General features: G+C 59.5%; 1 protein-coding gene across 5 annotated transcripts; it reads right to left on the reverse strand.

Moving 5' to 3' along the window:
- Positions 1 to 1963: 1963 nt before the first annotated feature.
- GRAMD1A (GRAM domain containing 1A) lies at positions 1964 to 24420 on the reverse strand. 5 transcript variants are annotated; one of them, XM_038529373.1, is made up of 21 exons: positions 20742 to 20764; positions 16007 to 16054; positions 14876 to 15086; positions 14767 to 14787; positions 14274 to 14358; positions 14057 to 14160; positions 13883 to 13978; positions 13086 to 13166; positions 9980 to 10092; positions 9661 to 9811; positions 8962 to 9160; positions 7908 to 8051; positions 6035 to 6153; positions 5810 to 5952; positions 5139 to 5242; positions 4882 to 5055; positions 4704 to 4791; positions 4082 to 4093; positions 3666 to 3773; positions 3462 to 3582; positions 1964 to 2432 (listed from the first exon to the last, which is right to left on the reverse strand). In XM_038529373.1, the coding sequence occupies exons 1-21, from the start codon at positions 20747 to 20749 to the stop codon at positions 2340 to 2342; spliced, it is 2223 nt and encodes a 740-aa protein (XP_038385301.1). In that variant the 5' UTR covers positions 20750 to 20764; the 3' UTR covers positions 1964 to 2339. The 5 variants fall into 5 exon arrangements, with proteins under 5 accessions (XP_038385301.1, XP_038385299.1, XP_038385302.1 ...); XM_038529371.1 differs by lacking the exons at positions 16007 to 16054; positions 20742 to 20764 and adding an exon at positions 24140 to 24420; XM_038529374.1 differs by lacking the exon at positions 16007 to 16054 and having other exon boundaries at positions 20742 to 20850.
- Between the last annotated feature and the right edge of the window lie 212 nt (positions 24421 to 24632).

Genomic DNA, 24632 nt, shown 5'->3' on the forward strand with positions numbered 1-24632 from the left:
ACCGACTTTACTCATTTCGTTGTTTTTTTCCACCGCACTTGTCACCACCTGACATTATACTCCTCCTTTATATAGATCTTCCTTCCACGCCTGTCCCTCCAACCCTGGGATAGAAGGTGCCCCCAAGTGAGGACACTGTCTCACACACCACTCTGTTTCCAGCATCTGGAACTGTGCCTGGCACATGATAGGTGCTCAGTAAATATTCATCAAGTGAATAAATGCCAATGCCAGAGCCCTTCCGATATGCTGGGTCCATTTCTACCTCCCCGACATTGGCAAGTTATTATCCCCATTTTACAGAAGAAACTGAGGCCGAGAGCGCCTCACTCCCTCGCCCAGGGTCTTGTAGTTGGCCTCGGGTGGATCTGGAATCCTGCCCCAGCAGTGGTGGGTGGAGAGGTTGGCAGTGGGGGCTCTGGGGCTCTCAGGACCAGGGTGGGAGTGAGTTTTGGCTGGCTGCTCAAGTCCTGGCCTCCAGTTATGGATAGGGTGAAGTTCCAGATTGCCCGCCACCCCCTGGCCCAGACCCGCTGAGCAAGAGGAACCAGGGTGTGTGACAGGCTCGGGGCAGAGGAACAGGAAGCCAGGGACAATGGACACCTCTGTGGTCTGGGCCTCTCTGCCAACACCTCCTGGGCTGTGAAATTGCCCTGCAGAAAATAACTCCCTTGCCGTACCAGGCCCTCCCCCGGGCAGCGAGTGACGGGCAGAGGCAGTGAGCACAGGCCTGAGGCACTGGGCGAGGGCACCTACTCACAGCCCTACAAGCTGGTGTTCACTGAGCACCTACTATGGGCTTGGTGCTCTTCTAAGCACTTTCCTAATATTAACTGTAATTCTTTCTATAGGGCGGGTGTTACCATTATTGCCAATTAACAGGTATGGGAAACTGAGGCGTAGGGTGGCTAACTTGCCATGATCACACAGCTAGAGGAGAGGCTGTGCCACTTGTGGTCCTTCCTGCCTCCATCCAACCCCTCTGTCCAGTCCTCTGTCCCAAGCCATCAGTTGAGAAGTTTCTTCCAGCCTGACCGGGACATGTCAAAGGTCTCTCCTGACCTCTCACTCACTCTGGAACCAGACCAGGGCTGAGAGGGAGACCTGGGTTTGACCAGGACCAGACACCTGGCCTCCTCATTGGTAAGACAGGAGTCCAGATGGCCTCAACCCAGACAGGCCATTGTAGGGTCCTGCAGGGGACAGGACCTTGCATTTAAATGTGGAGAAGCAGGGACCAGGCCCGCGGCTGTTGTCTTCCTGCAGAGTGGCCTCAGACATGTGCCCATCTGCCTACCGCATCTCAGGGGGTCAGGGTGAGACTTAAATGAACACCAGGCCTTGGCACAGAGCCTGGTACACACTTGGTGCTTACTACAGCACTTACTCCCCCACCCCAATTTTTCCATGGTAAGAGTAAGCTTAGTTGAACACTTACTCTGTGCCAGGCCCTGTTACGAGTAGCCACATCTATTAACTCATCTCTCGTAAGAGTGCCTGGCAAAGGGAGATCCTAGGAACTTGATGGAAGTGCAGACTCTCAGCCCACCCCAGACCTGCTGACTCTGAACCCCGGGGGGTGGGGAGGGTCTGGAAGTCTGTTTTTCAACAAGCCCTCGGGGAGACTGTGCGGCAGCTCAAGTTGGAGAACCATTCACTTCTAAGAACCCCGGAGACAGGTGCCACTCTTACGCCCATTGCACAGAAGGGGAAACCAAAGCTCAGAAGGGTTGACCCCAGTTGCATGATTGCTAAGGGTCAGGGGATTTGAACCCAGGCCTCCAGGCACCTAAGTCTGTCCTCACAGCCCCAGCACGGGACCCTGATGACGCAAAGCTCGTGGAAGATGCTGGAGAGTCCCAGATCGTGTTAATGACTCAGCCCCTGAAAATGGACAGATTCCCCCCCTTCAGCACAACCGGAGGCTCCCGCCCGCTCCTAGGGACCCCACAGGCACAGCCACAGCCATTTCCAACCCTTTATTGGGGCTCTGTCACCCCAAATAAATATAATACATTAAACCCAGAGCTGAGGGAATCGTGCACCCCAGAGGCACCCCCCACAACCCCAGCTGGGCAAAATAAGTTAGCGGAAGGGGCCTGCCGTAGGCCGGGCCAGCTCCCTGGCTGGGCAGGCGATGGCAGCTGGACTCGCACACGCTGGTCTAAAGTGCATCTCGGTTCTGTGGTCCCCATGTCTGCGTGGCCCCTGGCTGGGCCTCTGGGAGGGGTGGGCGGGAGGCTCCCGGCGCTCACACCGTGCCAGCAGTGGCCGCCGAGGCTCTGTGTCCATCTGTCCACTGGGAGGGGGGGGTTGGCCGCAGGGCTGGGTGTCTGCCCTCAGGAGAAGCTGTCATCGGGCCGTGGCTGGGAGTCGAAGGGGGGGTCTGAGACAGTGATGCCTTGATGCAGCTTCTCCAGCGAGAACTTCATCTGGGAGGAAGGAAAGGGCAGGGTGGGGGGTGAGCACCCATAGGGGTTCCTGCAGTTGAGGACCTGGGGAGAGACCTGAGGGGCCCTGCCCCCTGCCAAGGTCAGCCGGGGACAACAGGGGAGCCTACTGCACCCAGTGTAACTTCTAAGTTGCGGCCGATGGGAGGAGCCCAGATGGCCCAGGTTCCAGTCACAGCCCTGCTACGCACTGGATGGTCTTGGGCAAGCCCCTCCCCTGCCCCGGTCCCTCAGCTGAAAGGTGGGTCAGTCACAGCCCTGCTCCACAGGGTTAGCTCCGGTTCTGACGGGCAAACATGTAGCACCTGGCACACGGGAAGGCCATTCTCATTCCCCACTGGGTGACCTTGGGCACGTCTGAACTTCTCAGACCTTAGCATCCCTATCTGCTGGACGGCGGGTAACAAGAGCATCCCTCTCACGGGCTGGCCTCGAGGGGCAAATCAGTTGGTCCTTTTAGCCCAGAGAACAGCCCGGCTCAATCTGTCTGTGGTGAACCAATACGAGAAGCTGACTCTGTGCCCTTGGCAATTTAGGAGAGGAAAATCATCAGAATTTCTCTTAACATGGGGAGGCCCTGCCATCCCTCTGAGGGATGGGACCCCAGCCTTAACCCCGCCTGCCCCCAGCCGCTGTCACCGGTTCAGCGATGGACGCGTGAGCCCAGCAGCCGGTGAGAATGAGCTCTTTCCTTTTCAGGTCAGCCTGGAGCTGCTGCTATTGCCTCGGTCAGGGGCGGGAGGGGAGGATGCCCCAAAACAAAGCCAACTCTGGGGGTGAGCAGAGTCAAGAGATGGCGTGGGAGTGGCTGGACTCAGCCATCCCTGAAGTCACACACCGTGGACACTCTTCCTCCAATGAGAGCCGATTCTTTCTTCCATTTTTCCAGCAACCCTGGGAGCTGGGGACTATGAATGGCTTCCTCGTTTTACAGAGGAAGAAACTGAGGCCCAAATGTATCTACCACACGTTGGGATCTGAACACGGGGCCCTGCAGCCCCAGAGCCTCACCTCGTCTAGAAGCTCCACGGAAGCCCGCAGGATCTGCCTCCACTTGTGCACCTCGACGCTGTGGAACTGCTTCTGCAGGGCTAGGATCTCCGCCCACTCCGTGGCCGTCTGGGGGAACTTGCTGGAAGGGAAGCAGGGCCTGAGCAGGGCCGTGGCCTCTCTGGACCTGCCCGAGTTCCCATCCCCTGCAGGCCATCTACTCACCCCTTGGCCAGGGCCAGACTGTGCCAGGACTCGAAGGTGTGGGCCGTCCTCTCCAGGGACCAGAGGCGGTAAAAGAGCAAGACATTGAGGGCGATGAGGACGATGAGGCTGAGGGCAGGGGTCAGAGGTCAGAGTCAGGACACAGATGCTCTCGTAAGTCGGTACCCACACAACCACACCTTGAAGGGGCACCACAATCACCTCCCTTCTCAGAGGACAAGGCTGACTTAGAGAGGGTGACAGACCAGAAGCAGCAGCAAAGTCAAGAGGTCAAATCCAGGCCCATCTGACACCCCCGCCCTCAACTGCCACAGCAGGCCGCCTTGCCGGGAGAGCTGGGGGCTCAGGTAGGGACAAGGGGCTGCAGCTGGGGGTTGAGGTGAGAAGTGAGGGGGGTGCAGGATGCAGGGCCCTACCTCACACAGATCCTGCGGAAGCAGCAACGGAAAGACAAGGAGGTGAGAGCCGCCCAGCCATGAGAGCCCCCCCAGTGCCCCCCAGCACGCCAGGCAGCCCCTCTCTGGCCAGTGCTGGAAAACAGAGGCCCAGAGGGGCTGAGTGAGTGACCTCTGCTTCCCCAGGAAGCCTCCCCCAGCCTCCCCGGCCCGGCCCTGACCCCTAGCTCTCTGGCCTGGCGTCAGGTCTGTTAGTCACTACTGTCCCCAGTGTCACCCAAGTGAGGGTCGGGCACAGAAGACAGGATTGAGATGTGTAAGTGACAGCGCTTCTTTTCCATTGCTCTCCCGGTTCACCTCATTCCACCTCCTTTGGGCGTCAGCTCCCCCAGAAAGCCCTCCTTGCCCCCTGGGTGAGGTCAGGCCCCCCTCCGACCTCCCAGAGCCCCCAGGGTCCCCCTCTCCCAGCGGGACAGACTTCTCCACAACAAACGGAGCGGTACAGTCATCTCCGCTAGGCCACGGGGTGAGCCCACGCTCTGGCTTCAGCAGACGCTGGGAGAGGCCAGGCACCTGCCGAGGTCACACAGCCAGAACGCAGACCCGGGCCTGTCTGACCCCAAAGCCCGGGCCCCTTACTCACACAATGCTGATGAGAACCAGGGCGCTGGGGATGCCCGCCCCGGGGCCCTGGTCCACGGATGGTTCCGAGAAGCGCGAGCTGAGGGAACCTGATGGGGAGCACCAAGGAGTCAGACCCGTCCCAGCACACCCACGGCCCCCGCTCCTCCGCCTGCCCTGCCCCGGCCTCAGGGACACACCCGAGGTGTGCATGCCAGCCCGGGCACAGGGGTCGGGGTCCGGGTGCTGGGGCCCGTCGCCGTGACCCCTCCAGCTCAGGGGCCGCTTGCGCCTCCTCAGGCCTGACAGCAATCCTCGGGCATCCTTCCCGCCTTCCTCCAGGGACAGCTTCTCGGCTTTGGCAAGCTCTCGCTCTGTGGACACAAGGGAGGCCTCCGCATGGCTGGACCTAGCCGGGCCACGACCCCGTCCCCGCCCTGGCCGACCTGTCCCCTACCCAGGTGGTGGAAGTAATCCTCAATGCCGCTCCAAGAGTTCTTCTCAATGAGTGACTTCACGAGGCTCCAGGGCTGCTTCCGGTAGCGGATCTCGGAGGACACTCTGGGGTTGGGGGGACAGGGTGAGGGGATCAGGGTCTGACTCCAACCATTCCAAGCGGGTGCTTTCCGTCCATCCATTCAGAGAGGGCCCCTGGTCCCCCACAGACAAACAAGCACCCCTTGGCAAGTGTCCCAGCCTCAGCAATGCCCTCCCACGCCAGCAGCGGAGCCTGCACCTCGCCCCGGACTCTTCCGTCACGCTGCTGTGCCCCAGCTCCACCCGGGGTCCCTGAGACAGCTCTCCACGTCCCAAATGTGAGCTCCTGATCTTCCCCCAAACCCATTCCTCCCCACCTTCCCCCTCCCGGGCAGTGGCAGCCCAGGCCAGACACCTCCGGTTTGCTGTCCCCCCGCTGTCGGGAACAGCACCAGGCACAGAGCACAGCCTCCAGAGCGGACAACAGCTGACCCGAGTCCCTGCGCTCTGCCTTCTACTGTTCCGAGGTCAGAGGCCTCGGGGCCCAACACGTGCGCTCCTCTGCAGGGTGCAAGCAACTGACTTGGGCTGGGGAGAGCGGGGCAGGGACCCCGGGACCCCCAGAGCGCCAGGCGAGGGGCCGCTACCCACCGGAGCCGGGCCTTGTTCCGGGCAAGGCCCAGGATGCAGTAGCGGTGGGCAGTGTAGAAGTAGTCCTGGTACGGGATGCCCTGTGTCAGCACCTCCGAGTCCACCACACAGCCGCCCGCCTGGGGGCCACGCCGGAACAGTGTCTGCGGAGACCAGGGTGCGGGGGTGAGGGCCGCTCCACCCGGGCCGTGCCCCCCACCCCGCCAGCCCCTCTGCCTGGCCCACCTGTGTCTCCACCACCGACGCGCTCTTGGGGCCCAGGGGGTTGCTGATGGGAATGGTATACGTCAGCACTCGGCGCTGGTGGCACTTGTTGTCCCCACTCCAGGGACTCAAGGTCACATCTGCAAGAGGGAGGAACACAATGAGGAGACCATTCTCCAGTCTTCTGCCCGCAGGCCGTGGGAAAGAACTCCAGTTCTCTGGGGACTCGCCCCCAAACCTGCCCTGCTTCTGCACCCCCACCACGTGTCTGGCCCACCTTCCTTCTGGACACCCTAAAACTGCAGGTGTTGGGAATAATCAGAGCTGGGACCTCTCTCTTCCCTACATTCGTCACCCACCCATCCTGGGGCCATCTCGTCCGCTCCTGCAGCCTCAGTTTCCCTCTCTGTACCCGTCCTGGCTTCTCCCCTAAGCCTCCGACCTAGGATCCTGTGACCTCCTGAACACCTTTCCCTTGAAGTTCCCCAGACATCTCATACCCACCAGCTCCCCCACTGGTCTCGGCATTCCCCTAAACCTCCCTTCCTCTCGGGGTCCCGTCGCAGGGGTAGCCCCCCACACACACCCTCCAGGCTTCCCCAGAGCCCTGGGCCCTGCCCTGGACACTCCCTCCCGTGTGTTCACTTGACCTCCTGAGCGTGGCTCCTGGTTCAGCCCATCCCTGCCTGCCCAGGGTCCCACTCCGTCCCCCCGCCCGAGTTTCTGGCGCCAGTCTCCACTGAGGTCCAGGCGTAGCTTCTTAAAGCCAAGCCTGCCCCTGCCCCCAACCTGCCTAGAACACTCCATGGCTCTCCAGGGCCCCGGACAGAATTTGAGTTCCTCAATCTGATGTGCCAGTCCTTCTAGGACGTACGCATGGAACCCCAGGCACGGTCTCACTCATCCTGCAGGGGGTTCTACGGGGTTCATTTCCACCCACATCGATAAAGAAACAGGAAGGGATCCCTGGGTGGCGCAGCGGTTTGGCGCCTGCCTTTGGCCCAGGGTGCGATCCTGGAGACCCAGGATCGAATACCACATCGGGCTCCCGGTGCATGGAGCCTGCTTCTCCCTCTGCCTGTGTCTCTGCCTCTCTCTCTCTCTCTCTCTCTCTCTCTCTCTCTCTCTGTGTGTGACTATCATAAATAAATTTAAAAAAATTAAAAAAAAAAAAAAAAAAGAACAGGAAGACTAGCATCTGACCCACCCCTCGCTGCTTGACGCTCTTCCACAGCCTACTGAGCTCTTCGCCTGGTCCCACGGGAACCCTTCCACATCCCTGGCGCTGTGGCTTCACCTCGCCACACCAGCCACAGAGGCCCGGCCTCAAGGGATCCTCCCAGGGTCCGCCCCTGGCCTCAGGGCCTTTGCAGGTGCCCCGCTGGCCGCCCGGGTTTCCCCTCGTCTCCTTCCCTTTCCCCAGAAGAGTTCCTCCTTCAGGCCTCGTGGTTCCAATCTCACATCCTTCCATCCATCCTTCCATCCTTGTCTGTGACCTGACAGCCCTCTGACGTGCAGAGTCCCAGCCCGCCTGTGACTTGCGCTTCTCTAGATTCTCGAACTCATCTGCCCCGGCCTCTGCAGCAAGTGTGTGATCGCGAGCTTGGGCTTATTAAACGCTCCCGACCTACCGCTGTTCGAGGCTCGTTTCTAGTATCAACTCAGAGTTCTCGGGGGCCGCGGACAGGGCAGGGACTATCATCACACCCCTAATGTACAGATGAGGAAACTGAGGCAGAAAGGCTCAGAGTCCTGCCCGAGGCACTCAGCTAGCTGCGAGGCAGAGGGGTGAGGTCTCCGGGATGTGGCAGCCGCACCAACGCGCAGGGCGATGCCGGCCAGGCCCAGCGTCCTCCCCGCACCCCCGCCCCCGTCACCCGGGGGCCCCCCCGACCTGTGAACTTGCACTGCTGCAGGAAGCCCTGCAGGAAGGGCGAGTCTGAGAAGAGCATCTGCTGCAGCCGTTCTGCGCCCACGTGGAAGACGGAGTTGATGAGGAGGCGGCCGGAGAGGTCGGGAAGCAGGGCGGCCAGGTCAGCTGGGGGGCGAGAGGGGCGCTGGATGGTGCATCCCCCCCAGGGCAGCTCCCGGGTCTCCCCCTGGCGACTGCCCCTCTGCACCCTGGCCTCCCGGGCTGCGGGGGCTGGGGGCGGGCGCTGCCCCGGAGCGCAGCTTGGCCCCCTTCTGCCACACGGGTGGCTTTGGGAGGGCCTTGCCCCAGGCTCAGCCAGAGCCACCGCGATTGGTTCACGTGGGACACACGCCCAGGGCACCCCGCCCCGTAACCCTGGCCCACACTGATGGGCCCGGGGGTGGTGGGCCTGTGCTCCAAGCTGGGCCAATCAGAGCCCAGCCGAGAGCTCGGGGTGCGGCCCATGGGAGAAGCTCAGAAGCTCGCTCTCTCCCTGCTAGGCTAGGCCGAGGGGGGCCAGGGGTGCCAAGGGGGCCCGGGCTGGGGCTCCTGGGCCCCCGCGAGAATACAGGCTTCCTGAGAAGGAAGTTGGCACAGGAAAAACGGACACAATAGTAACAAGAGCCACCGCTCAGTGGGCTGAGCACTGCTCGCATATTAACTCCTTTCATTCTCTTAACGGGACCCTGTGGTCCTTAAGGTCTCTTAGCAGGGACCCTATGAAGTGGGTATTAGTATCGCTGCCCCCATTTTTCAGATGAGGAGGATGAGGAGTTAAACAGCCTCCCCAAGTCCCAGGGCAGTGTGGCCGGCACTGGGCCCCTGGCTGGGGATCCGGCTTCAGCCTGCGCTCCTCTCCATCCCTGCGCTGCCTGCCCGGCGGAGCTCAGGACAGGTGGCTGCCTCGCCATCTGAATGCCCTACCCGCCCGCCCCTGGAGCTTCCAGTCCCCCGAGCCGGTGAACCCCTTGCTAACGCCAGCCTGGGTGAGGCTGGTCACGGGTAACCCACGGGGAGGACGGGGCCGCCCCCTCACCTTCCTCCCCTGTGGACGAGGAGGAGTTACTGGTGTCTGTCAACACTTCCTCACTGGGCAGGAGATCCAAGGGGCCCAGGGAGGTGGGCCCGTTGGGCGGGGCAGGCTCTGTGCTTGGGGGTTCAGCCACCGGGGTCACTGTCTGGCTGGAGGAGGCGTCTGGCTGGCTGTCTGTCTGCTCCTCCTTGTCCTCCTCTGCCTGCGGAGAAAGGCTCCATCCAGCCCCGTCCCACCCCCATTCCAGCCCGAGGCCCCCGTGCACCCACACTGGCCAGACGGATTTGTAGGAAAACCAACGCTGGGGGGGCGTGCTGCAAGGGGCCCTGGGGCTGCCCAGATGAGGGCCCCTTTCGGCCCCACCAGGGTGCCTGGTGCCTGGGTGCCTCTCCTGCCCACCCATCCTTCCATGCCTCCATGCCTCATCTGTCTGTCTTTGTCCATCCACCCTTCTGTCCTCCCATCCATCCAACTCTTGCTTCTTCTGTCTCAGAGTCTTTTCCTGTCTTCTGCCCTTCTGCCTCTCTCTCTCTCTCGTTCCTTACCCCATCCCTCTGTCCATCTCCTCCCTTACCCCTCCAACCCCCTCTTCTCTGGCCCTCTGGCTGCCCCCTCTCCATCCTGCCGCCCCCCCCCCGCCCCGGTCTGTCCCTCTCCCTGACAGCACTCCCCATCCTCCTCTGTCCCCCATCCTGGGCTCACCACGTGGTCTGCATCACTGCTGGCCCGGGAAAGGTTGGGGGTGAGGCGGCCACGGCGCGAACCCACAGGGCTCGGCTCCTGGCTGTTGTCGGCTGCCCCCGAGGGGGTGATGTCACTCAGGGCAATCACATCTCCCACTTCCTTGGGGCTCCTGCGGGGAAAGGGAGGGTTTGGGATCACCGTACCTTTGAACCCCACACACCCTCCTGGTCTCCCAGGCTGGACACCCACCTCGGTCCACCCAGGACTCCAAAAGCTCTGCACACAGCCCCTACGGTCTCCCCCGACCCCAGGAACCAGCCACCAACCTCTGACTCACCCCAGACCGTTCAGCTGCAAGGGGCAGACATAGTCCTCATCCTCACTGGTGAGGCCCAGCTCTGAGCCGTAGCACTGATGCACCAAGTGCCAGAGCTCGCGGGGACTCAGCGTCTGGGCAAGCAGGACATGGGGTTGGCCTCCACTTCACTAGGCCAGAGCCCTTTCATCCCTGTCCCCACTAGCCACCCCCCCACCCCCACCCCCGCCCACTCCCCGGGCTCTGCATCCCTGTGGTGTCCACGAGAGGGCAGCACAGTCTCCAGTCCCAGCCCTCACCCAACCCTGCTCCATTCCCTATCACCAGGAGTCAGGGTGCTCAGGACATTCCCCTTAGGTCCTCACAAGAGGTTAGCATTTCCAGATGTACAGAGGAGAAGATGAGGGAGGCCCAGGGAGGGGGGGACATGTGTCTGAGGTTCCACAAGTGGAATAGCTCAGGGATTCAAGCCCAGCCCGACTCCAGAGCCAGGGCTCCCACCCACCCCTGCTGTACCGCCCCTGTTTTCCCGAGAGTTCCTGGCCAGAGCAGCTGAAGGCTATAATGGAGGAGCATCGTGGAGGAGTAATAACAGTAGCAGGGGAGCCAACCACTGAGCTGTTTCCAAGTGCCAGGCCTTCCTCTAACTCCAACCCATGGGCACACTCACTGAATCTTCCAGAACAATTCTATAAAGTGCTAACATGGTCATTTTAAGGCACAGAGGTGTTCAAGTGGCAGTGGTGAGGTGTGACCCAGGTGGGGGGTGGGGCATGCTGCTCTAGATCTTGGAGCTAACCACTGGGCAAGCTGCCTCATGAGAGCTGACATGACTGAGCACTTAACTCTGCTCCCAGGTCTGGGGGCTATGAAGTAGGAAAGTCCCTGTCTGATGGGGTTCAGTTACTTGCTCCAGGTGGCTCAGCTCCTCAGTGATGGAGCTGGAACTCCAACCCCGGTGGTCTGGCTCCAGGGACTGACCTCGGATGCCTCCTCTGCCTGTACCCTCCTTGGAGGTTATGACTCTGCACTGTCCCTCTCTCGGGCTCCTGTCTGGCACTTTCGCCCCCCAGGATGGGCATGGCTGGCACTGCCCGCAAGAGGACAGGACATGAGCACAGCACAGCTGGAGGGGCAGGTTTGGCCTTCTGAGGCCAGCAGTAAAGACATCATGCCATGCCTACCTGACATCTATCCTCCCTCCCTCACTCACAGCAGAAACTCAATTTGTTTGGGGTGAAACTCTTCCCCAGCCCTAGAGATAAATTATAACTGGTTTACACCAATTTTTCCATCTTTTCCTTTGCAACTGAGGGTGATTATGCTACCTGGTTCTAGCCAAAGAAACGCAAAGAAAAATTGGTTTAAAGGGGGCTTTCCCTCTCTGATAAAGGAAGGTCCCCTTTCTACCCACCTATTTTCTCCTTCACGTTTGGGACACTTATGTGAGGGAGGGCATGAAGCCTTTGGCCGTAGCCACCATCTCGCAACACGAGGCAACAAGCATGTGGACAAAACATCAATACGTAGAAGGGAGACAGTGTGGGAGAATAAACAAGAGGTGGGGTCCTTATGACATGGGGGGGAGCCCTCAAACCCACCCTGGATTGCCTGCCTCCAGACCTCTGGTTAGAGGAGCATCAGTATGATACAGACCCTACGGGCCACGGGTCAGAACCCCACCCTTGCTGAAAACTCTCATGACCACGGGCAAGGCTACCCCTCCATGTTTCACTGGTGAAACATAAGGGTGGTTGTGAAGATAAAGTGAACCAATGCATGTAATGCTCAGAGCAGGGGCTGGCACCCAGGAGCACCCTAAGTATTAGCTATTATTAGGATTCATGGAGTAATTCAGGATCTGTTTGCTTCAAGCATGTGTGGTTGAGTTTTCAGTGACTTGCAGCCGACTGTATCCTACTTAGTAAACTCACGCAAACACAGTGGGCAAGGCAGGAGAGCCTGCAGGCTAGCACACCGTAGACCCTGGGAATGCACAGAGTCTAAAAGCCCTTACTCAAAACCTCTGGGGCAAGACATACGTCAAAATTAAGAAGTCTGGGGTTTTAAGAAAGATAATACAGCACCTATACGGTATGTAGTAATATGGTCCCAACAATGATGAATGTGCTATATTCAGTATCCAGTGTAACATATACCACAGGTTCTCCAAGTATGGTCCAAGGAGGATTTCTGGGGGTCCCCAAACCCTCTCTGGAGATCCACAACATCAAAATTATTTTCATAAGTACGGTCAGTGTTACTGACAGTGTCAGACGCTACTTGCCTTTTTCACTTTTATTCTCACACTAGTATACGGTGGAATTTTCCAGAGGCTACGTGACATGTGATGCTGTCTTTTTCTGGTGGCTAATGCAGCGTGTGCTCGTGTATTCCCATGTTTAAGAGTTTTCCCCAGTTTCAATTTCTGATCCAGTAAACACTGGTAGATATAACCCACTTAACCAAAGGTTCTTTGGAGTCTACAATCATTTAGAGTATAAAGGGTTCCTGTAGCTACACAGTTTGAGAATCATTGGCTGAATATGCTCTCGGATAGAAACCATAACTTCATGTTGAATTACGATTATGTCTAAGCTTTACCCCAGTCATCCACGTTAACATTTTTTGTCCTGAGGCGTATGGACAGTCAGTCACGTGGAGATAAATGTAGCCTGTGCTGTACAGGAAGCACGTGCAGCCATTCAAGTTCACTTAAATAAAATTAAAGGTGCTGATCTTCAACCCACCCGCTTTTCAAGAGTTCAGTAGGCGCAGATGATCAGGGGCTGCCGTATGCAGACAGCATGGATGGAGAATGCTTTCATCATGGCAGAAAGTTCTATTAGCCAGTGTGGACGTAGACCATAAACAGCCACGTTAGCTCAGGTCAGATTTTGCTACCACACACACAGAGGCACCCCCTCACTGTCAGAGCATTTTTGATTTGTGGAGGTGAATTAAGGGACCACGGCGAGGTGTACGCATGGGCAGGGCCTGGCGCTAGAGCTGCTGGCGGCCCCCTGACGGGTCTATGCCCACGGAGGGGAGCCAAGGGGCCTCCAGTTCTGGCGCCCCCGGTGCCATGAATCCCCGCAGCCCCCCATCCGTTCGCATCCAGACCTACCTTTTCAAGCAGCGCGTTCTGCCACAGGCGAAAGATGAGGAGGAAGCAGCGGTCCCGGGCCCCGAAGGAGGTGAAGAAATGCTGCAGGAGAGAGATTGGGGCGTGAGGGGGCAGAGAACAGGCAGGGCCAGAGGGAGGGGAGGCTCCATCGCCATCCACACTTTGTGCCCCGATCTCCATCCTGATGTATCCACTCCTGCATCCCTTCATTCCCGCCCCAGAATGTTCATCCTGTGAGTCCCCGTGATGAGGAGACGACCCCTGGCCCTGCCCCCAGACGGGCTGTGAGGGGGCTGCCCAGGGCACTCTCCCGGTCTCCTTCGACCAGCGGGGGTGGTCACCTAGTCCACATCTGGCCAATAAAACACAACGGGAAGTCTGCTGTGAAGTCTCCCCACCACTCCCTTCTCCCTTCCTGTCTGAGTCACTGGTGTCAGGCAGCCTGTCTTGGGACCACGAGGCAACAATCATCAGGACAGAACGGACAGTCAGGGCAGGCTTCCAAGGAGAGGGGATGCCTGAGTTGACAGATTTATGGGAGGGAGGAATTTTACTATAGATATTACCCCCGAGCAGCTGCATGAGGGGACAGACCAGGGGACTGAGACGAGGGGCTGCTGTCGGGGGTCCAGGTCAGAGGTGGTGGGAGCCTCGGCCAGGCCAGCGGGGTGGCGGGGAAAGAAAGAGAAAGCGAGGGATCTGAGAGCTCGGGGTGCAGAACAAACAGGGCTCGGGGTGGGAGGGACGGCTAGGACCAGTGACCCCAGCCCCCCACTCCCCCCAGGCCCTCGGCGCACCTTCTCGCTCTCAGTGCAGATCTGGATGGCATTGGGGATCAGCTTGGCTGTCTTCTCCTTCTTCAGGCACGTCACTTCCTTCAGTTGGATGGAAATCTGAAGACGAGAGGCCCGGTCAGAGGAGGCCCGGCCCGGCCCGGCCCCTCCTGGTCCCCCCAACCCCCGCCGGCTCACTGTGGTTTCCCAGCGGAAGATGTTGCTGTAGAAGCAGATCCAGTTCTCAGAGAGGTAGAGGCGGCCCTGGAGGAGGATCTCGCGCTGCAAGGCACAGGAGTAATCTGAGGTGGCCGAGGGGAGAGACAGCAGACACCCGAGTCACACACACGGCCCACGGCCAGGGCGGGCGGGCGAGGCGGGGGGACGGGGACTGGGACCGGGCGGCAGGGCTCACCCACGATGAGGCGTTCGGCCTCTGGGAGTTTGCTGAACAGCTTCCGGAAGTCCTCGTTCCGCTGTTTGTACGTGGGGCTCAGCATCTGGGGGAGGTTGGGAGGGAAGAACCCGGAGGGGGGCTCGCACCCTTGCTCCCGCCCCACAAAGTGCCCGGCAGCCCCTCAGCCCCCCGCCAGCTCTCTGAGGTCTCCTGGGGCCCGGCTCCCGCCTGGCTGCCGCTGCCCCCAACACAGGACTAACGGTGACCGCGGTGCACACAAGCCGGTCCCTGCGCCACCCACCCACCAGCATCACGGGCTCTCAGCGGGTGTCCCCTTCGCCTTGTAAGGCTGGGACAGTTTCCCGGGACACGGGAAGTTAAGCAATCACTCGAGGTCCCACAGGAAGCAAGCAGCAGCTCAGGGTGGGACCCTAGGGCCGCCGACCCCAGCACCCAATCCCCCGGCCCCCTCCCTCTCCCCGCTCCGGCAAGACCCCTGCCCAACACTTACGCTGTACCAGCTCTGCATCTTCTGCAAGAGAAAGGAGCAGAGTCAGAACGAGCCCCTAAACTCCCCTGCCCTCCCACCCGTCTCCCCAGCCCGCGGGGCTTGTGGCAACCTTGCTATTGCGGATGAAGTTCCGGCTGCCCAGGCTCTGGGTGCTGGGTGTCCCGGGCCCCCCACCCTTCTCTGAGGAGCTGTCTGACCCCTTCTCCACCATGGTGCCCGGTTCAGGCTCAGGCGGGGGCCGGCTTGAGGGCAAGAGCTGCAGCCGCTTCCGGAGAGACGGGGAGCTGCTTGGAGTGCTCCGGCCGGAGTGGGGGGTGGTGCTGGGGGAGAAGAGAAAGAGGGACATGGGGGGGGGACAGGCTAGGTGTGGGGACAGGCCTTGTTGGGAGGCCCACACAGCAGCCCATCGACCCCCACCTACCCTCTCGCCTCCACCTCCAGCAGCAGGACCCAGTGAGCGAGCAGTTCCCTAATTCCCTGCACCCCAGTGACTTCATCTGTGACCCACGGGTGATAAATAAGTGTCCTCATCTGCTTGTTTGGGCACTTAAAGGAATCAATAGGCATAAGTGCTTCTAGTCGCCCCTGGCATATAGTGAGCTCTCAAGGACACCTGCCATTTTTAAAATTACTAATTCATTTATGAATATTTTTTGAGTAGCCCCTTCCTACTCAGTTGCTTGAGCTAAAAAACCTAAGCATCTGCTTAATTTTTTTGTTTGCTCTTCCTTTCTAACCTGGTAGCCAGTCCCACCTGCTCTATCTCCAAAATCTATTTCCGTCATTTCTATTACACCCCTTTCCCCTGCTCCAGCGCCCCGGCCCGGCCTCCATCCTCCCCTGCTGGACATCCCAGCAGCCTCTCCCTGGGCTCCCTGTCCCCATCCCCGCCCCCCTGCAGTATGTTCCCCACCGGGAGCCACAGGGAGCCTGGGAACCCACTCAGGCCAGGGCCTGCTGGCTCAGAGCCCCTCCTGGCTACACTGCATTCCAGGTAAAGGCCAAATCCTCACCCTGTCACCCAAGGCTCTGGGGTGGCCTGTCCACATCCTCCATTTCAGCCACCCCAGCTTCCTTTTGTCCCTGAGCTCACCAACTGCATTCCCACGTCGAGACCTCTGCACTTCTGTTCCCTCTGCCTGGAATGTCCTTCCGCAGCCCAGCCCAACAGGCTGTCTCGCTTGGCTCAACGTTCCCCTTCCCCTGGGGACCCAGCCCACGAGGCCCACCTCACACTAACCTCAGCTCATCCTGTTGGCCTGTTGATTTGGCCCACTGTGGCCTCCGACTGTGGATTAAGGAAGTTTTAGTTACCACCTTGTCCCCGGCACCCAAAACTGTACCCAGGAGTGAACTCCCAACAAACACCGGAGGCTACACGAGTGATCTGTGCGCCGGCGGGAGCGGCAGAGGGACACCTGCTGGCCCTGTACCAAGACTCGCCCTCGGATTCCCTAGTCCTCGGGCAACCCCGTGCACGTGACAGTATCGCCATCCTGCTTCCCAGAGGAAGCAGCTGGGACCCGAGGCAGCAACCACTTGTCCCAGGACGCAGTGGTTTAGGTCAGGGCAGGGCTCTACCCCGGGGGCCTCCATCTACTCTGGGGTGGAGGTGAGTCCCCGGACGGCTCGGGGCTCCTCAAACTTCCCTCTCTCGCCTCCAAGCTTCAGCACAGGCTATTCCCTCACTGCAGACTGTCCTTGGCCTTCTTCGCCTAGCGAATTCATGTGCGTCCTCCAGGACGCTTGCCCTCCACCCCTGCCTCCCGGACAGAGCCTCCCTGTGGGCCCCGGGCAGCTCGCACCCTGTCCCTAACCACTCTGCCACCACTCTCTGCCTCTGCTTCCCCATCCCAGCCCTGACTACTTCTGGGCTGTCGCTTGTCCGACGACAGCTCCACTTCCCCCACAGGTCTGTGAGCTCCCCAATGGCAAGCCTTGGTGTTGTCTTGGTCACTGCTCTGTCCCCGGTATTGCTCAGGACAGGACCCAGGGTGGGCATTCATGTCACACTTGTGAAATGAGTTTGTAGAATAAAATAAGTAAATAAATGGTGGTGACCCGGGCCACAGCCATTCCCCCTGGACTACTGCAGCTGCTTCTCTCAGGTCTCCCTGACACCCTTCCCCGGCTCTGCTCCCCACCTGTGGCCAGAGGGGAACTATGAACACCTGAGTCAGGCTGGGGACCCTCCCCCGAGCTGCACCTGCCTCCAGCTAAAAGCCTGGGGCTGGACCCTCTCACCAACCCCTTGCTCACTCTTCCCCAGCCCCTGCCTTGGCTGTTCCCGCCTCCCAAACGCCCTTCCTCCCAGATGTCCAGAGGACTCTCTCGCCTCCTTCACATCAGGGTTCAGTGGACACTTCTCTAAATCGGCTTCCTCTCTATTTAACCCACACTCCCCACCTCTCAATCGCTCTCCCTCATCCTTTTCCACATCAGCACTTCCCCCGCTCGACTTTCTGTAATGTCTCTCCCCACCCTCCGCAGGGAAGGGGCTGCTCCAGGAGCATTTGCTCTTGTGGGCTGAGAACCTGGAATCAATTAGGTGTGAGCTTTGCCCAGCCCTCGGCAACCCCCAGCCGCTCACTCCCTGCGTGACTTTGGGCAAGTGTCTGCACCTGGGCCTCATTTTCTGCCTGACTGTAATGGCAATAACAGCATCCGCCTCACAGGGTTGTCTGGGGGGGACAGTGAGGTAATAATACACAGATGATCCTTGAACAACATGGGTTTGAACTGCGTGGGTCCACTTCTACGGGAACTTTATCCAATAAATACGGTACCATATTGTAAACGTATTTTCTTTGTGATTTTAATAGTTTTATTTTTCCAGATGGCTTTATTGTAAGAATATAGTATATGATACAGAGAGTATCCTCCCCCCAAAAATATGTTAATCAACTGTTTATGTCATCAGCAAAGCTTTTGGTCAACAGCAAACTGTTAGTAGCTAAGTTCTGGAGGAGTTAAAAGTCACACACCAGTTTTCACTGCACGGCAGCTCCGCGTCCCTCACCCCCACGTTGTTCAATGTCAACTGCACGGAAAGCCCAGCACGTGGAAGGCCCCCTGGTTTGATTAACCGGGGCCGTCGGACAACGGAGGACAAGGCCCCGCCACTGCCCCTGTGTTCAAGATGCAAAGGCGACCCTGACAGGTATCACACCAACACCTCGCCTGGGGCTCAGAGCCCGAGCTGACCCCAAGCTCCATCATTCACTCACTAAATACTCATTAACCGCGCGTGAGCAAAGCGGATACCATCCACCTGCAGGGACCTGACACCCCAGCTGGGGAACAGGGACGATGCGCAAGAGAACGTGTAAATGGAGATGCGGACCTCAGACACTGGTCATTGCTATAAAGCGGCCCGAGCAGCGTGGGCAGACCCGGAACCCCTGGGACCCGCTGCAGACCTCCAGACTCTGAACCTGGGGGCGGGCCCGGGAGGCTGAAGCACGTTCAAGTTTAAGGGCCAAGGAAACAAAGGAAGGCTAAGTGGGCACAGGGCACACCTGAGCTGAGCCCCAGGACCAAGAGCAGCTCTGCCAAAGGACAGGGGAAGACTGTTTTAGGGACAGGGGCTTGCAGTTCAGGGACAGGACTGAGCCTGGCAGGCCTGAGGAGTGAGGTGGGCAGCGGGGTAGGGGAAGGCAGACAGGAGGGCACAGGCCCCCCTCCGGCCCTGTAGCCCTGGTCAGGAGTTTGGGTTTCACCCTGAGGGCACTGGTGAGCTACAGAAGGGTTCTGAAGGAGGAGGTGACCACATTCCCCACCCCACCCCCACCCCAGCCTCATCATCTCACCTCTCTGGGCTAAAATGCAGACCTGTCCTACTCTCCCACAGCCACAGGTCTAGGGGAGGGTTGCCTAAGGACAGGCCCCATAACACACAGACAGGGCAGGGTTCCTGCTCCCAGATAGTGCTCCTCTGTAGGAGGAAGAGGAAGTGCCAGAGAGCGGCACAGCCCTGAGGCTGCCCAAGCAGGCAGGCTGCGGCACAGGGAAGGGAGGGGCCGGTTGTGGCTGAGGACCGTTATGGGGGGCAGGGACTCGGAAGAAAACAGGGTTTTGCCACCGCAGACACCTCTCTTGGGACTTCCTGGGCCTAACCAAGCCCAGCACTCCCTCTGGTCAAAGAGGGCAGCTGCACACCTACATGTGTACTAAAGGGAAACGTGGTGTGGGTTGCACACAGCCAGTATCACAGGCAAACGGTACTTCCCCCACTGTTACAAGCCCCCCCCCCCACTCCATCCCCACACAGCGGTGGTATCGCGGGTGTGCTACTCTCACACGCAGAGCCACAGAGTTCTAGCATAATTACAAGTATGCTACAGCCCCAAGGTCCCAGAGGTTACACACACATGCCTGTCCACGCTGCACACATGCAGCTGCAGCGGGTCACGGAAACCACAGAAAGCTCCACAAAATTCCATTCACACGTATGGCCACAAGAAGGTCTCAGAGAAGAGGTGAAAGCAAATCATGTTCCAGAGGGAGAGCCATACAACTAAAAGAGCGGCCACAGAGGAACTCAGCCAACGCAGGTACAAGGTAGGTAAACTTAAGCCAGGCCTCCTGGCGTTCACCACCTGGCGGGGAAGACCTAGTGAAGGCCTGCTCTGATGTGGCAAGCGACGGAGGCGTCAGCTGTTGTGGCCGCGGGAGAACCTGGACGCTCACAGAGCCATGAAGGAAGGACCCAGGAGGTCATGGACACATCTTAACACAGTGGCCCGGTATTGAAATAATGCGTGGGACATGCTTTATAAACTCCCACAGAGGAGGAGTGTCAGTCGTTACTGTTCCAAAGAGTCAAGAGTCTCAGGAAAGAAGGAAAAAACGTCCCGGGCCCACTAGGAGCCACAAGGGATCTCTCTCCCTCTTGCTTTCACACACACAAAAGCCCTGAGGGGCTCAGCTGCGCGCGCACACAGACACACACACACACACACACACACAGAAGCCCAGGCACATACAAAACTGTCACGTATGGATACACACAGGAACTTTCACACACAGATGTAATCGGAAGTAAATTACAGGCACAACCCCAGGGGGTTCCAGCCATATCCGCCAGGCCCCAGACACAGTGTCACAGATGCACGCACGCAGGTAACTAACTTAAATTTGCGCCAGGCATGAATGTGTTCCAAGGTAAATTACAGAGACGGAGGGTAAGAGCTGTTAACACCACGTATACACACCAAGTCACAACTGGACACACAGGCAACTTAGTGACACCTTAGAGCCACCGATGGAAACAGAGGTAATTTTTACAGACGTGCACACACAGCCAGGGAGGATCACAGCTGCCTGTGCACTAGGAGACCTAGACACATGCATACACACCCCAAAGTCACAACCAGACATGCATGGTCTGATGGGATGGGATAACACATCCACGCTTCTACAGCCGTGGAAGGTCACAGACACACACACACGCAGGGCCCCCAGACACAGGCAGAGTCGCAACCAAACCTCCTCAAGGAATTTACAGTAACACATGGAGTCACAGATGGAGTTTGACGTAAATTACACACGCGGCCAGACAGGATGCACAGCGGGAACACAGACACGCACACACACACTTCCAAGACACCTACAATTCACACTCGAAAACGTTCGCGGCCCAGACGGGGGGTGGGAGCTCAGTCCCGGCCCAGCACCCGGAATTCAGGCCGAGGCCAGGCGGCCACGAGCCCCCCCGCAGCAGCTCCCGCGGACGAGGCGGCCCCGAGGGGGCCCGGGCCGGGAGGCGGCTGCGCCCCGGCCTGCCCCGGGCTCCGTGGCCTGGGCGCGGGCAGCGGGGGTCGTGCGCGCCGCCGAGCACCCGGAGCCCCGCCCGCCCGCCGCGGCCCGCTAGGCCGGCGCCCTCCCCGCAGGCCCGCGCCCCCCGCCCCGCCCCCACCCCAGCGCCGAGCGCCGAGCCCCGGCCCCGCCGCGCCGCCCTCCCGCCCGGTCCTTACTCGAACATGGATGCGGCGGCGGGCGCGCCGGCCTCAGGGCAGGGCCGGCCGAGCGGGGCTGGGCTGAGCTGGGCGTCCCCGCGGGGCACCTGCCGGGCCTGCCGAGGCCGCCGCCCGCCGCGCGCCGCGCGCCGCCCGCACAAAGGCCGGAGCCGGAGCCGCGGGAGCCGCCGCAGCGTCAGCGCAGCCCCCCGCCCCCGCCCCGCCCCGCCGCGTCACGGCGCCGCCCCCGCCCGCGCGGGAAGGGGGGCTGCGCGGCGCCCGGGAGGGCCCTGGGTCCGGGGGCGGGGGGCGGGGCCCAGCCCGGAGCGGCGAGCGAGTTAGAGACGCGGGGCCGGGGCCGGGGCGGGGGGGCGGTTAGAGACCCGGGGCCGCCCGAGACGCCGAAACGCGAGAGAGGAAGGGGCCAGAGCCGGAGACCGAGACGGACGGAGGCGGGAGCGAGCCGAGGAGACGGAAGCCCAGCACGAGGCCCGGGCACGGGCTGCGCCCCCTCCGCGTCCCGGAGCGGGTCTGCGGCCCAGCGCGCCCCCGAGGGCGGGACGGAGGTTGTGGGGGGCGAGGGCGGGGGCTGCGAGCCCCGAGGAAGCGCCGCTGGCGGGAATGGGGCGCGGCCCGGAGGCCGCCTCCGCCCTCGCAGCGGTTTCCACACCCCGCAGGGCTGGACCCAGGGAGCCCTCCCGGGCCCTCAGCCGAGCTGGGACCTTGGGCGCGTCACCCCCGCCCCGGCGGCCCCACCGCCTGGCGCTAAAGGGCTTTCCCACGGGACGGCGCGGGGTGGCGGCGGCAGCCCCCCTGCAGCTGGGGAAGCCCCGTCTCGCGGCCGGGAAGGGACTTGGCCCAGGTCGCGCCCGGGGTAGGCCGCGGAGCTGGACGCCCCCCCCGCGGGGGCTCAGGGTCGGTGTGGACTGTGGACGCGAGCCTGAAACGCCGGAATGGGAGCCCCGCCCCAGTCCTGGCTCGTTACCCCCGCGCCGAGACGCCCCCCGCCCCTCCCCACGGCATGGGCATGCTGTTCCCACCTCTTAGAGAAAACGCCATTCCTATCCCTCTCCCCACCTTTGCAGCACCCCCGCCCCCCAGAAACCCCACTCCACTTCTCCGTTCTGGGGGACGGCGGGCCCCAAACTCCATCTTTCCAGACCCCTCTGTTTCCCTCACAACCACATCCAAAGTCTCAGCAATCCGTGTACGTTCCACCCCTAAAATCTCTCCAGGATCTAAACTTTTGGCCCCCACTGCCCCCTGTGCTGGACACCACGACAGCGACTTGACTGCTTCTCTGCCTCCTGCAGTCAGTCTGCGCCCCACCTGCAGCCAGAAGGAACCTAGGAACCCCTGAGTTAGGTCAGGGCCCTCCTGCCTCCCAGCCCTCAGGTGGCTCCATCTCAAGCCAGGTAAAAGCCAAGTCCTCACCTACTTGGTCCAGGGGGCTCTAGTGTGGCCCTCGTCCCCATTCTGGCTTCCCCTCCTCCCTGTCCCCTTTTTGCATTCCCTTGGGCCGCCCAGCCTCCCTGCTGTTCCTCTAACTCACCAGACACATTCCCGCCCCTGGGACTTTGAGCTTGGGGTTCCCTCTGCATAGAAGTCCTCTGGGGCCTTAGAGAGGCCCTGCTGCCGTCATCTCCCTCCCCTCACAGTTCTCTTGTCTCCATACAGACGACCCTTGAACAACATGGGTTTGAACTGTGTGGGTCCATCTATACACGGATTTTTTTTTTTTTAACAATTCAGTACTGCACATGTATTTTGTCTTCCGTATGATTTTCTTAGAAACGTTTTCTTTTCTCTGGCTTACTTTATTGTGTATAATACAGATAACATACAAAATATGTGTTAACACCTATTTAGGTTTAACACACGTTTATGTTGTAGGTAAGCTTTCCGGCCAACAGTAGGCTAATAGCTGTTAATAACAGCTAAGTTAATTTTTTATTTTTTATCTTTTTTATTTATTTTTTAACAGCTGAGTTTAGAGTCAAAAGTCACACTTGGATTTCTGACTGCACGTGTGTGGGGGGGGGGTCCGTGCCTCCTAACCCCCACGTCGCTCAAGGGTCAACTGTACTTCTCTTTGCCTGTTTCCTGTTTTGAAATACTTGTAGAATTTTAATTAGAGAATATTTCTTTCAAACAGGAAAGAAAGAAAATGGTCAGCCCCACCACCCATATCCAACAGATGTGGACATTTCGCCATTTTCATTTCAGATCTTTTTTTTTTTTTCTTTTTTAAAACAAACTTTTACAGGCACAAAGGCCCAATTCCCGATCCCTCCTCTCTCTGCTCCTGCCCCCAAGATACCCACTGCCCTGAAGCCGGTGTGGGTGCCTGCTGTGCACTTTTCCATTCAGGATGCAGCCACCACAATATACCCTATTGTTGGATGTCTTTTAAAAGATACACAATTAGGCTCCTACTGTATCATTTTGCAACTTATGTTTCTCCATCATCATTATTTGCTGAGGCTTCTCCACTCTGATATACAGAGCCCTATTTCATAAACCTTAACTCTTATCTGGTGTCCATTGTTGGAAGAAACCCTGGACCTGGATATTTCTATTCAGGGCTAGTATGATTCTTTCTTTCCCCCTGCAGCCTCGAACCTTCGACTCCTGTCTCCTTGTGCCAGAGGCAGCATTTCTTTGCAGAAGTTTTGCTTACATGTTGTTGTGGGGTTTTTTCGAGATTTTATTTATTTATTCATGAGAGACACACACACAGAGAGAGAGAGAGGCAGAGACACAGGCAGAGGGAGAAGCAGGACGGGGAGCCTGGTGCAGGACTCGATCCCGGGACCCCAGGATCACGTGCTGAGCCAAAGGCAGACGCTCAACCTCTGAGCTGCCCAAGTGTCCCCATTTCTTTCTTCTTTTCTTTCTTTCTTTTTTTCTTTTATCCCTTTTTTTCTTCCCATGAACTGCAGCAAGACGTACCTTCTACACTGGCCTCTAGTACAATATATGTAATATATATGTGACATGTAGAAATATATGTAATGTCACAAAAGTCAGGAAACCACCCTTATTCACTACCTCATACACTGTATTTTCAATTCTATCCTATTTCTGTTTGGAAAAAATGCTGATCGCAACACACTACTTTGGTTTCATGGCCCTTAAAGGGTCACGATGCAGTCTGTAAACCCCTGGGTGTGCCCAAGGGGTGTCCCCCTCTCCCCTAAGGAGGCCTCGCTCAGGAGAGCAGAGAGCTCGGAGCCACTTGTCCCAGCGCACGTTCCCAGTTGCCTCTTTCTCCTTCTGCGTCTCCTTCACAACTGCCCGTCAGGCCCCACTGCAGCTGCCCTCCAGCTCCCGCACCTGGACGGCGTCAGCCACCCTCGAGCATGAGTCCCTAGAGAGGGAGAGCACCTCATTTTTTGCCCCGACCCCCGGCTGACCTGTCCCGGGGTCGACTCTCCGGGTCTGGGGTCCTCGGCAGCTGTAGGCGCTGGGGGGTTGGGGTGCCAGGGGGTGACTCTCCGTCACTGCATGGTGTTATGTGAATGGAGGGCACCTCCAGAAGCCTCCAGGGCTCAGGGGCCAGGCCGTCCGCCCTGCGACCCTGTGGGGGCTGGCTCTGCCACTCGGCTGGGGGCCCTGATGCGCCCGGGTCGCCCCCCTCGGCTGATGGGGGCCAAGGTGGCTGGGGCAGGAGCTGGGCCATGGCGAGGAGGGCTCCACCTGCTGGTCCGGGGCCTTGGATAACGGCACAGTCTCTGGGGGAGAAAAAGAGAGGTGAAGGGGGAGGCCCCCCTCCAGCCCCGCCCCTCACCACGGCCCCACCGCTCCCCTGAGGGTCAGGGCCATCTGGTCCCCTTGTGCCCCTGACTGAGACTCAGTTTCCTCTCCTGGAAACTGGGGATCCTAGTGCCCACGTCCTCCGGCGGCTGG

The sequence above is a fragment of the Canis lupus genome, chromosome 1 (genome assembly GCF_011100685.1).
Source record: "Canis lupus familiaris isolate Mischka breed German Shepherd chromosome 1, alternate assembly UU_Cfam_GSD_1.0, whole genome shotgun sequence".
NCBI classification, from domain to species: Eukaryota; Metazoa; Chordata; class Mammalia; order Carnivora; family Canidae; genus Canis; species Canis lupus.